At 41.8% G+C, this 13,140-nt stretch overlaps 1 protein-coding gene across 1 annotated transcript in view; it reads right to left on the minus strand.

The window, feature by feature from the left end:
* CASQ2 (calsequestrin 2) overlaps positions 1–13,140 on the minus strand; it is a 63,335-nt gene that overhangs the window by 20,980 nt on the left and 29,215 nt on the right. Inside the window, exons 5-7 of the mRNA XM_046645836.1 lie at positions 8,642–8,715; positions 2,630–2,760; positions 1,140–1,185 (exon numbers count right to left, since the gene is read on the minus strand). Of these exons, the coding sequence (XP_046501792.1) occupies positions 1,140–1,185; positions 2,630–2,760; positions 8,642–8,715 (251 nt within the window). The remainder of the gene's footprint in view (positions 1–1,139; positions 1,186–2,629; positions 2,761–8,641; positions 8,716–13,140) is intronic.

The raw sequence follows: 13,140 nt of genomic DNA on the forward strand, positions 1-13,140 counted from the left end.
CACTGGAGAGAATATTAGATTTGGACCCATGGCCCACTCTAGGGAGATACTGGACAGAATATTAGATTTGGACCCATGGCCCACTCTAGGGAGAGACACTGGACAGAATATTAGATTTGGACCCATGGCCCACTCTAGGGAGAGACACTGGACAGAATATTAGATTTGGACCCATGGCCCACTCTAGGGAGAGACACTGGACAGAATAGTAGATTTGGACCCATGGCCCACTCTAGGGAGAGACACTGGACAGAATATTAGATTTGGCTCCAGATGGCCTAAGCTTAAGTCCCAAGATCTCATGCTTAGTAGTTACACACAGTATCTTATTAGATACACACATGCATCCTTGAATAATTAATTTAATCCATATGATCGTAAATTTTCCCCTGTAAAATGGGGCTGAAATAATACTTGTTTTACATCACTTTCTAGAGCTGTTGAAAGATCCAAGTAAAAGGATACGTGAAATGCTTTGAAAAATGCTCCACAGGTTTTGGTTGCTATTGTTTATAGAATTTTGTATAAAGCTGGGGTAGGGTGGGTGTGGGGGGTATCTCCAAAGCCCTCTTTCTAATTCCATTTGACCCACCTGACATACTGTCTATGACATAGACCTGTGGGACAATCCAACTCAGCACTTTCCAGCACCTTGGGTTGATATTTATAAAAATAGCTACCATTCATTAATTGAGCACCTGCTATGTTCTGGGCTCTTCACACCACTCATCCTTACGGAAAGCCCTGATTTTAGATTCAGAAACTAAAGCTCAGAAAGACCACATGACTTGATATAGGACGCAAAGCTACTCGGTGGCAGATTCTGGGCTTGAACCCAAGTGTCTGTGACTCCACGGCCTGAGCTCCTTTCACTATGTTACTCTGGGTCTCTGGTGGCTAATGAAGGGAAGCCAGTAGTCACTGCAGGAAATGAGCTCAGTGTGTAGGCCAAAGAGGTTTAAGTGGGATCCATGGAGAATTGGGTTCAATTGAGAGTGAAGTTGTCCATGTTTCAACTACTCCACCATCCAGACATCTGCCCCAGCCAAGTAGGGTTTGAGTTGTGAGACTGAAAGGAGTATTCTTTTTAGGGAATATATCCATTTCTACAAGGCAGAAAGAGCTTGCCACTTTCTTACCCATGTTTCAAACATATCTTCTGGGCGTAGGCGACGTAGAGTGGGTCTGAAAAGAGAAAAGATGAACTTCCTTCAGTAGGGATTACCAAGGCAGACGCGCAGCCTCAGCAATGTGAAATGTAAAATGAGATTTTGGTACATTTGCAAGAGCATGAAGAGCTCTACAAACCCATCTCTCCCCTGAGGAGACAGAGCAGATCCAGCCTGCTGTGTCACTCTGAGGGCTGGGCCTAATGCTCTCAGCCTCTTCACAGACCCATTGAATCCAACCGTTAGAAAGTCTATTACAAACAATGGGTCAGAGGGTGCAGGGTCAGCTCATTCTCAGGGTAAGAAGACATTTCCCTGCTCACAATCAGATACCACTCCTGAGATCCCAGAGCAGGCCCAGAATGAGGAGACCTGGGAGAGAAAACAGGAAGTCCTGGTTTTCCCCAGTCAGAACTGCAGCTGTTTTATCACCAGGGTCATCCATCAAATGCCCTTTAAGGATGATTGGAGGAACAGGTAGGATGTATTATTGCTCATGGTTTCACTTCTTTTGAATGTTGGCAAATAGTGCTAGACTTGTTGATATTTCTTCCTCCAACCTCTGTTCTCTGTAGGGACTAAGACTGACCAGGTGAGGGAATCATGGTTCCAGGCTCAATGAACATATAAGAGCATGTGTCAGGGAGAGTAGAGGGACAAAGTGGGGAACTCCCTACCATGTTCCATGTTCTGATATTGTCCCTCCCTCAAGAGCAGGGGTCACCAAACTACAGCTGGTGGGCCAAAGCCAGCCAGTGCCTCCTGTTTTTATAAATAAACTTTTATTAGGACACAGCCACACCCATTTGTTTACATATTGTCCATGGCCACTTCCACATTTACTGCCAACAGAATTAAGTAGTTGCAACAGAGACCATCTGGCTCACAAAGCCTGAAATATTTACTATCCAGCCCTTTACGGAAAACGTTGACTAATCTATGCTAAAGCTACTCCAAGTGGTATCAAATATTCCTCTTCCAGAAGTTCTATGTATAGAATGTTCACCCTTGGCTAAGTTACTTAACTACTCTGAGCCCAACCCCTTGGTTTGTAAAAGTGGGATAATCCTAATTACCCCTTAATGTTGAAGATTAGATAAAATAGCTTCCATAAGCATCTAGCATGTTACTTGGCATATAGGAGGCTGTCACTAAATTAGTATCATTATTATTGTACAATTTTACTTGAAAGATCTCTTACTCTGACTTTGAGGGGATTTGCTGACTTGGGGGAGAGGGCCTAACCCTGCTTACAAGTGGAGACCCATATGCAGAAAATGTAGCAACATCCCTGCCACTGATCAATGACCAACAAAACCATACTACTGAGTTCAGTTCTGCTAGGGTACCAGCTCCAGGTTGTTGCTCTTGGGGGTCTGAAATGTCAGGACTGAGCAGCTCTTCTCCATTCCCCAAACCCTCAACCCGCCCCCCAACCCCCTGCATGCCATCTGGGGCACCTTTGGTGCTCCTTCACAAACTCCACGAGCTCCTCTTCTGTGTAAGGTTTGTTGGGGATGGCAATGGGCTCATCCATAAATGGCTCGTAGAAGTGAACCTCATTCATCTTCAAGGACAATTTCTTTGCAACCTGTAGTAATTGGAAATAAGAAAATAGTTTCCTTGAATTTGTTTCCTTGGTTTGGAGTGGCAGTGGGTTGTCCATTTACAAGAAGCGTATACGTTCTCTGGCAAAAACATGAAAGTGTATGCTCGACGCAGGGGCAGGGAGCAATTGGAACGAAAAGTGGGAAATTTAATTCTACAGTCACCATTACTCCACTGTATTTGCCAGGGCTGGAGGAGGAAGCAAACGGCAACAGAGTATGCTCAGTGTCCTGGATTGACTGTATTTGATTGAACCAATTTTGATAGAATAATTAACTGATGGTACTCAGAATCAGAGGCCAGCCACTGATCAGCTCATAAACCCTACTTGTTATATGGATTGAAGCACGGGCCGTATGGTTATCTCTCAGTCCTGGGCTTGTTTGATGGTTTCTCAGGTGCTGGGAGCTGCCTGCTTTGTTACCAGTCATAAGGTGACTGACCATCCTGGTTTGTCAGAGTGGAGGGGTTTCCCAGGATTCAGGCTTTCAGTTCTAAAACTGGGATAGTACCCAGCAATCGAGGATGGGCTGCTCACTCTGTACCAGATAAAAAGCTCGGGGAGCCAACCCAAAGCCTGGATGACATCTCCTCTCTTGGTTAAGTGGTCACACAGTCTGTTGTCAGGGCAGAATGGTTGCTGTGTTCGCCTGGAGAGCTGCTGAACTCAGACTTCTTTTTGTGAAATGATTTGAGAGGCCTGGAATGTGCAATGCTCTGTAGAAAAGCAAATGCCTTTCTTTTCTAATTCAGAGCTGTGACCCAAGAAAGCACAGAGATGAACAGTGGTTCCCTTGAAACTAAAGAGGAATTGCCTAAGAGCTGACGCCCTGTGGTGGTAACCAATGGTGCAGAGGCCCAGGTCAGCAGGGAGTAATTGGGGAGGGGGGGGGCAACTGGGTGTTACATAAGCTGTTACACAAGGACGTCCATTCTCAGGAAACACTGGCATCTGCATGGTTTTTGTCGTCAATTGCTATTAATTCCAGGTCACTATATTCTAAGACATTTCTGACAGTACTTAAGGTCCAGAAACGCCAGCATCCTACTCAGAGATAAAGCAAACAGTCTGTGTGAAGAGCTACAGTCAGTCAAAGGAGATTTTATGGGCATGTTGATTTTAAGAGACAAGAAAGTGTGGGCTTTTTTCTTACTTCTTTCCTCTTTTATGGGGGGGAGGTGGTGTGGATGATGGGGTGGGGAGCATGGGGGTGAAAATAGCAACTGTAAAACCAGTGTTTGGGTTTACACAGGGTTCTTCTCAAAGCTGGGCCCGTCCCACAGAATGGGCTTGAAAATGACATTGGATTCTGGTTTTCTGAGTTCGCTTACTTCATAGTGTAGGAACCAGGAAACTGCTTATGTGAAGTGACTGGATGAAAGAAAACAGTAATAAGAGCGAGCACGTGGAGTGCTTACTGTGTGCCAGGCACTGTTGCAAAGTGTTTTAGGTTGATTACTTTATGAATCCTCAGTTTGATTGTATGAGGTAAGAACTATTATTATCCTTATTTAACAAATGATGAAGCTGAGGCACAGTCTGAGTATGCAGTTTGTAAAGATCGCATGCCTGGAAGGGGATCGAGCCCGGATTCAAACACAGGCAGTGGAATGTTCTGAACTACCAATTTGCCTCCATTCCACTTTCCCTTCGTTTGAAAACTACCTTGTCCTTGAGACGGTACAGAAAGGAATATATGTCCCTTTAAATACGACATTGGCTCTGCACGTATTTTAGTGAGATGTTCCCCTGTTCCTCTTGTAACATGCTCTCATCAAGTCATCCCCCATCACAGTCTGTAGAATTAAGCCTTTCTAAAGGTGAAGAGGACCTCACCAGAACCTCCCTCATGGTAAGCAGTGTAGATGCACCTGTGCCTGTGAGTGTGCATACGTGTGTGTGTGTCTCTCCCTGATCCTTGAGTGCCAGTATCCGGGTCTGCAGTGTTAAGACCGTGAAGACCATAAACGTAAAGCTGGATTGTGACAAGTTTCAGTCTTGGGAACCCTGAGCAAAACGTTCCAGAGGCCTGTTCACTGCATCCTCACCACCACCACTGAGTGCCCTCATCTTGCAGTCTCAGGGGATCCCTTTCTTTCATTCGTTTCGTTGCGTCTTGCATGGTAAAGACTGAAGTAGATTTGATTGATTGAGGCATTGATTCCTTCGTTTATTCAGTAAATATTTAGTGGGGCCAACTGTATCCAAGGTACTGTTCTGGGACCAGCCTTGGTTCATAGATAGTACAATTATGTAAGAATGGATTTTACTGTTAAAAGCTGAAGAGGTCCATATAATGAGTTCTTTTATGCTTCTTTCTTCTCCTTTTTTTTTAACTAGTTGGAATGGATTTTGCCAAAGACAATGGTCATTTTCCTGACATTTGCATGTGTATGAATGTTGGTACATGTTTTTTCTACAAGTTGGCAAGCCATTTCAGTTGTTGCCAGTGAAACCAACTCAGTGAATTTAGGCTTTCTCAACGTCTGTCTTCTCCATTAACTTGGTTTAGATAATCATAGCTTCTTTTGCCCCAATATCATTCAAAAAAATGATTTTGCTTCTCACTATTCACTCCAAGAAAAGAACGAGACATGGGGTAGTTAGAACCGACATGTTTCAGGCTGTGAGGTGCAGCAGAGCAGATGCCATCCTTAGCCCTCAGGCTCTATCTTGCTCCGTTTGCTTTAGAGAGGTTGGGCCCTCGTGGGGCTTGATTCAGGATCAGGAGCCATAGATTAGTGCTGGTCCCAAACCTGTGCACCAGGTAAAATTCCCCAGGGAGCTTTTTGAAAATGCGTATTTCTAGGCCTGGTCACAATCCTAAAAAATCCAAATTTCCAGGCGTGGGGCCCAGGAATGCATGGTTTTAAAAGTTCCTTGGGAGATACCAATATGGACTGTGGTTGGAAACTCCTAACTCCCAAATCTACTCCAGCAGCCCTGACATCTCACCCTCTTCACAGTTCTCCAACTCATATATATGTATTTAATATAATATATTTATTGGTTTTGTATCTTCGGGGCTGTGTTAGTGCTTCCTAGGTCCTTGGCTCTCCTGGTTTCAAACCTCTACAAAGCGCCTCTCCTCCCCCAGGTCCCTCTGGGATTCCCTAAGGTGTGTCTCACAAACAGGTCTTTTCAGCCACCTCTTCTGCTCTAGCACCGCCTGCTGGACGTTATGAGGCTTCTACTGGGTGCAGCCATGCCTCTGGACCCCACCACCTCCTTTTGGACACTATTATCCCCCAACTCTCTAACTGATAGGTGCAAGTTCTTAAGTCCCAAATGGCATCAAGTCCTCTGTGTGCAACAGCCCTTCCCCCCAGGTTCCACAAGGAGGTAGAGAGTGTGTCTCTCTCTTTTTATAGTCATGGCCGCATAATGACGTTTAGGTCAACAGCAGACTGCATATAAGATGGTGGTCCCATAAGATTAGTACCATCTAGCTTAAGTGTATAGCAGGCTACACCATCTAGGTTTGTGTAAGTGCACTCTATGATGTTTGCACAGTGACAACATTGCCTAACAAAACATTTCTCAGGACATATCCCCATCTTTAAGCAGCGCATGACTGTAAATGTTATACAGTCCCACAAGGCTACATGAACAGGGCCTCTTATGACTCAGTGTCTTACAGAGTTTTTAGTGAAGAGCCTCCTGAATTTTTAATTATAGCCTGACCTCCCTTTCTCCATGGGCCACAGGCATGAAGCCGTATGGTTGGGCTGAGAGGCACATCTGAAAGCAGACACTACCCTCAACTCGGTTCTAAGAACTGAGGTTTTGTTGCTTGGCCAAGCTTGTCTGCCTGACTCTCTCCCCTCAGATGAGTTCTTTCCCAGGAGCCACCTTAGTCACTCCTGGCCTATCATAATTAAACATCAGTGATGGATTCAGCTTAGCTTCTCTGTACCTCTCCTTCTCCACCACTATCCTCTCCCAACCTCCACCCTCCTGGGCTTAGATGACTGCCTTTTATGAACAACAGTGGTAGCTAACATTTACCAAATGCTTACTGTGTGCCAGTCGCCAGCTACACATTTTACATGCATTGCTTCTTTCTCTGGAGTATAGTGGTACAGAGCATTGACTTTGAAGTCTGGCTGACCTGAGATTATATTAAGCTTCACTACTCACCAGCTATGTGACCATGAGCAAATCACTTAATCTCTCTGGGCCTCAGTTTCATCCTCTGTAGATGAAGCATACTAATCCCTCTTTTACAGGGGTGGTGAGAGGATTAAATGAGAATACATAAGTAAAGCTCTTAGCACAAAGTCTGGTACACAAAAAGCACTTAATAGGTGATAATTATTATTCTTTTTGGTATTCTTGCTCAAGATCTCTCCCAACTCTAATCCAACCAATTAGGGTAAACTGTCTTCAAGTTTAGATTATATTACTTAGATTATAGACTTCTCTTCTGGATTACAGGCTGCTAAACAGGGCCATATCCACTGAAGTGGGTCAACATGCGTCTGAACTGAATGCAATCTCTTCTCATACTCCTTCCCTACAGGAGGCCCCAGCACCTACAGGCCTCCTCTTGTTTTTCGCAGAATACTTGAACTCCTCATAGCATAAAGGCCCGTGAGCACTGCTCACAACTGCCTTACTCCCCAGCAGGACGCTCTCTGATGAACTTTTACTGGAATTTGGTCAGGACTTAGTTTGCCCTAGATTTATTTGTTCTAGTAAAAATGGTGATCTAGGGCTTTTAGTTGGGGGGGTGTGTGTGCGAATTATATGTGTGGATGTGTGAGAGTGTGTGTATTGTGGGTGTTGTAAGTATGTGAGTGTGGGTATGCTTGAGTGTGTTATGTTTGTGTGTTGTGCAAGCGTAAGTGTATATATTGTATGTGTTATGTATGTGTTATATGTATGTGTGTTGTGTATGTATGTGTTGGGTGCGTTACATGTATGTAGTATTTTACGTGGTTGTGAGTGTGAGCATGAGTGCGGGTGTGTGGGTATGCATGCTGAATCTCAAGGGAAGGTACAGAATCTTCTACTTAATAGTATGGTACAGAGGAAAGGGCATGCATTTTGGGCACACATAATCCTAAATTGGGATCTTAGCACTATCATTAAGTGACTGGAGACCCGGGATATTACTTAACCTTTCTAAATCTTTTTTTCTCATCTGGGAAGTGGGGGTTCTTACTTTTCAGAGTTGTTTAGAGGATTAGAGATAGTATAAATGCAATATATCAAATTGTGCCCAACACACAGAAAGCAGTTGATAAATAGTAGCCATTTTAGTTGTAACTGGAGCCAGAGTGGAGTACTCAGACCACAGTAGACCCCAAATAAATTCCCCATTGATTAAAGATCCCTCTATCTCTGCTGTCGTTTGGCATATAAAAGCACTTGACACATCCAGAAAATAAAGAGCAATTGCATGGTAGACAAGTGCATCAACGCCGTCTCCTGAAGATGCAGGTGACTTTCTGAAGCCCCCAGGACTCCTCCTCATTCCACCCCCCATCCTAACCCAGGAGAGGGGGAAGTACGCAACCCTAGGAAGGGAGAGGATACTCTAAACAAAAAGCAAGCAGCGGCCAGTGTCCTGGCACACTCTGGGCTCACACGCTTCCCATTCTTAGTGTTTAAGGTGATAAAGAATGCTTCATCACTTTTCATTGGATGTTTTCAGAAATACCCTCCATCCTCTGAATTAATCATCTTTGTACTCATCTCTCATTCCGTAGTGATTTACTGACATATTTCTAACACTTCTGGAGAAAGTGTTAATGGATGGAGGATGGTTAATGTTGCTAAAAGAAAAGGTGGTGGAAAGTTCAAACTTTAATCCTTGCACCTACAGAAGTGTTCAAATTGAGGTTTCACGGATACTTACTCCTTTGTCGAAGGTAGCAAAAAATTTGATGTAAGGCTGGAAGTGTTCGGCTGCCTCTTCAAAAGCCTTATAATCTAAGAGGAAAAAGATAAAAGGGAGAGACATTTTCAAGATACACACTGCAGAAATTTCCCTTTTTTAATCATGTAGAGAGAGTGGGAAGCCAATTAATCTTGATTGAATCATTTAATAGATAATCACTCATATCTAACATCTAATATAATTATTAATATTAACAATTATTATTTAATAGATATTATTTAGATAGATAATTATTTGGTATTATTTAAACCCATAGTTTCCTCCAAGGAGTTTGAATTGACTGGCATTTAATGTTCCAAAAGAACTCTGTACTACACTTTTATGTGTTTTAGGAAATTGGTAGACAGAAAGGAGAAAATGGAAGTAACCAAAAGAGGACAAGGGAGAGAAAAATACATGTCAAATTCCAAACCAGGAGAGAAAGTTCTTTCGCTCAAACTCTCCGCTAATTCTAAGTGTGCCCTCTAGAGAGAGTGCAGCCTGCTGTATAAACAAGTACTGAGTAAGAGGAAAATCCACCTTAGTATGTAAAGCAACCTCACTCAAGATGACATCACAGAAGTATTTTAAATTTCTTCAGGACTACCCCTTTTGGTAAATCCTTGTTTTTCTCTCCCTCTTTTCAAGTTTTCTCTTTTTAATCTGATCCCTTGAGAGGATGATTTAAAATTAATGAAGGTTATGCTTGCCTCTGGTCCCAAAGTTGAGTCTAAATTGGTCAGAATAGGCATGAGACCATGTGAGTGTGGCTGTGCTGTGCCTTACTACAGCTGGACAGTTACTTCATAAAGACTTTCCTGTTCAAGCCTTAGTTGTGAGAGTATTGGTAAGGGTAATGGAGGTGGTGGTGATTGTTCTGCATCAAGTCCATAATCCTGAGGGTCAATGATCCTATGATTCATTCTTAACAAGATTAACTTTTTTCCTTTTCATGGAATTCCCTATCCCTTAACCATCAGAGGCATTAGCTTTTGCTAGAATTCCAGGAACATGCAGAATTTTCTAATATTCAATCAAAAACATTTCAAGAATAATGCTGGCTCAGAAGACAGCAAGATGAGTAAGACAAGGACGCCGATCTTAAAGGCTTGCAGCCCACAGAGGGTTATAGACTGTTAAAGAATCACAAAGCAACGTGATAGTTGCTAGAATAGAGGTAAGTGCAATAAGATGGGAGAGGGGTTGAAAAATTTACAAGAATACCTGTACATACTGATACACATTCACATGAGCTCATCTTCATAAAAGTAATTGGGTTGTCAGAAAATCTATCATATAGACTGATGGTTGGGGTAGAAGATTGGAGGGGAAGAAGTGGGGCAGAAGATTTGGAGAATGAATAGAGGAAAGGTGGGAGAGTATGGAAAGTGAAATGGTTAAAGCCATACCCAAGTCATTTATGTCTATCTAAAGCAGCAGTGGGTTCCATCAGAATGCTCTGTTCCCCACTTCCCTGACCCGCTTGTCCTTGATGAACCCTTCCCCATCTCCATGAACTCCTACCCTGATGCAAGCGTGGCCTAGACCCATCTCAAGAGAACTCCCTTCTCTTGGAGAGCCAGTTTATATCCTTTTTAAGATGCAGAAGGGTGGAACAAGGTAACACCCCAGGTTGGTGCTTCAAAATGTCATTGAGCCTTTAGCCTCACCGGAGCAGCAGTTGTCTCCTAGGAAACCTGATCTAGCCTTCTACTCTATCTGATCTCCTGTGATCTCAAGGTTTTTTTCTGCCCTCACATCGTGTTTTTATGCTGACCAGCTCATTCCTGGTTTTTCCCAGTCTGACTCTCCAGTTACTTTGATCTCTCTTTTTCCTTCTGAAGTAGGTTCCTGAACGGTTCAGCCTTCAGCCTCTAGCTTACTATAGGCTTACCTTAGCATTTCCTCATCTTTCTTCCCCATCTCTGAGGGGTTTCCCCATTTGATATTGATGCTTTAGCTCCAGATTGTCCCCAGTTGGGCATTCTTAACCATCAGTTCTGTTCCCCCAGGAAGCTCTTGCCATGCTGCCTCAACACCAGCATCCATAACTACGTGCTTAAGATGGATATGGACCTTCATGTTCAAACTTCCTGGAAGATACAGCCTCCTGGTTCTTCCAGATCCTTCTAGTTTGGTCCCAAATCTCTTAGGATCTTTCTCTCCCAAGACCATTCCAATCAACTCGTGCTTTAAATCCTTCCAATTTCTCACTGTCTCTCCATTATTCTTGCTCTAAAGAAAAACTTGAGATCATTTGCAAAGCCAATGCCTTCTGTGCCGTTAAACTTCCTTGACCAATCATCCTCAAACTACAGTAGAAATACAGGATTCCCAACAACTGCTTCCCTGGGTACCTCACCAGCTCCTAGCTTCCCCACCCACTGATACTGTCCTCTTTTCAAAGGCAAGAAGAAACAGAGAGACACGGATGCCTGGGAGAACATCATGATGCTTTCAGTCAGTGGGCAATAACCACAGGTGGATCACAAATGGCTTGACAGACATAAATTTTTTATGGTGATAAACTTGCAAAATGTTTTCTACAACCATTCAAAATTTCATAGTAGTTAAAATTGTATTTGAAAGCAATGGCTCCCTCTATAAACTCCCTGTGTTCAATAACCATTATTTTCTGCCTAAGACTTTAGCAAGCATCACAGCTAGAGAGCTTTGAGAGGCTGCTCTCCTGACGGCCCCAGCGAATCTTCCTGGGCTGTGATTGTTACTTTAGTCCAGGTTTGTTTGTCTTCAGTGATGTTTTTTTGGTTTGTGATACTCTAAAATATTTTTTCTTTTGATTTAATTCACTCTAATGTTCATATTTTTTACTGACATCAATGGAATGTATGATTGCTATCTATGTTCATAATCATCATAATCAGTATTACTAACATAAGCTAATATTAGGTATTTCTAAAGAGCATAAAACTGACTTTCCTAATTTTCTGAATTATCCAATTTATCCCTTCCTTCCTTAATTCCTTTCTTTGTTCTTTCTTTTTTCTAATGCCTATAGATATTAACTGCTAGTCTATCTGATTCTTAATGGGTTTTAATAATGTATTATTGTTTGTTTTTATAAATTAAAAAATATTTCTTTCAAAAATAACAATTGGACATACTTGAATTAAATTGATTCATTGAAAGGGACTCTACGCCTTTACAGCTTCAGAAAGCCAAATTTTCAAAATATTTTTGAATGACATGAATGAAAATAATATTTATATTTTGTCAGTTTTCCACAATTTTAATACTGAATTAAATAAAATTTAACATTTAAATGCCTACTCTATGCTTATTTTTTGCTATTTTTCCAAGTCTTAAAATGCAGGTAACATGCATTATCTAAAAAGCCAATTTATGAAGCCATAAAGGCTTATAATTTTCTACAGTATTTTTGTTTAACTAGATTTCATTTCTAAAATTATTTTATTTTCCCACAGTAATGTATTTGCTGGAACATCATCATAGTCACAAGATAAAATAGTCCACAAACATTTGTCGCTAATTAGGCAATATAGTGAGTATTATCTCAAATTTGCATTTCTCTGCATTATTTTTCTTTTCCTCAGCTTAGATATCTTGTTTATGTGGAAGCATCAAAATAAGAAATTGTACCACACTGCAAACCAAGCTGGCTCCTTAACACAAAATATCCATCTCAAAGGGAAAAAACGATTTAAATGTTTTAAAGTTTAGACAAGAGCAATTTTAAAAGCTCCAAAAAACAAAAGAGTTCTTCTTTTTATGTTTTTTGGGGTTTTTTCACCCTGGTCTAGAAGATGACCACATCAAAACAGTCTGGGAGATTGGTGAGTCCACAGTCATTAGTAACTGAACATAGTTAATAGCACCAGTTAGAAAGAAACTCTGCTGAGAAATGCTTGGAACAACACCATTTGTCCTGCAAAGAAGAACCAAACCAAGTTGTTGGGGTGAAACATTCAAAGAAGTAGATGAACACTTGAAATAGATTTTGTAAATACCACTTGAGTTCACGTCTGATGGTGAGGCTGTAATGGCAAGAAGGCTATGTCATCAAGTTCATTCTGAAAATCTTGAGATTCAAGCAGTATTTATTCACAGAAAATCTTTGTTATATAAACGTTGCCTGTGGGTCTGAATTCCACATAAAAGGTTGTCATAAAGAAGGTGACCCCAATAACATCTAAACTTCCATATCTGCTTCTCTTTTTAGTTTTAGGTGAAGAAATGGGTTCCGAAGAACTGTCTGTGCTGTTTCGCACTAAAGCAGACTGACTGTTCAAGGAGAGATTTATTGAGAGTTTATAAGCTAAGAGATGAATTGAAAAAACTTGTGAATTATACTCACTTTGAAAAACTTCTTGAAAGATAAATTATTGGCTTCAAAACACGTTGGACCTTGCTGAGCTCCTCAATGAAGTTAATTGAAAATTGCAAGGACCATGTGAAATACACAATGTGCTGACAAAGTTTATCAATTTAAAAGCAAA

The sequence above is a fragment of the Equus quagga genome, chromosome 18 (genome assembly GCF_021613505.1).
Source record: "Equus quagga isolate Etosha38 chromosome 18, UCLA_HA_Equagga_1.0, whole genome shotgun sequence".
Classification (NCBI taxonomy): Eukaryota; Metazoa; Chordata; class Mammalia; order Perissodactyla; family Equidae; genus Equus; species Equus quagga.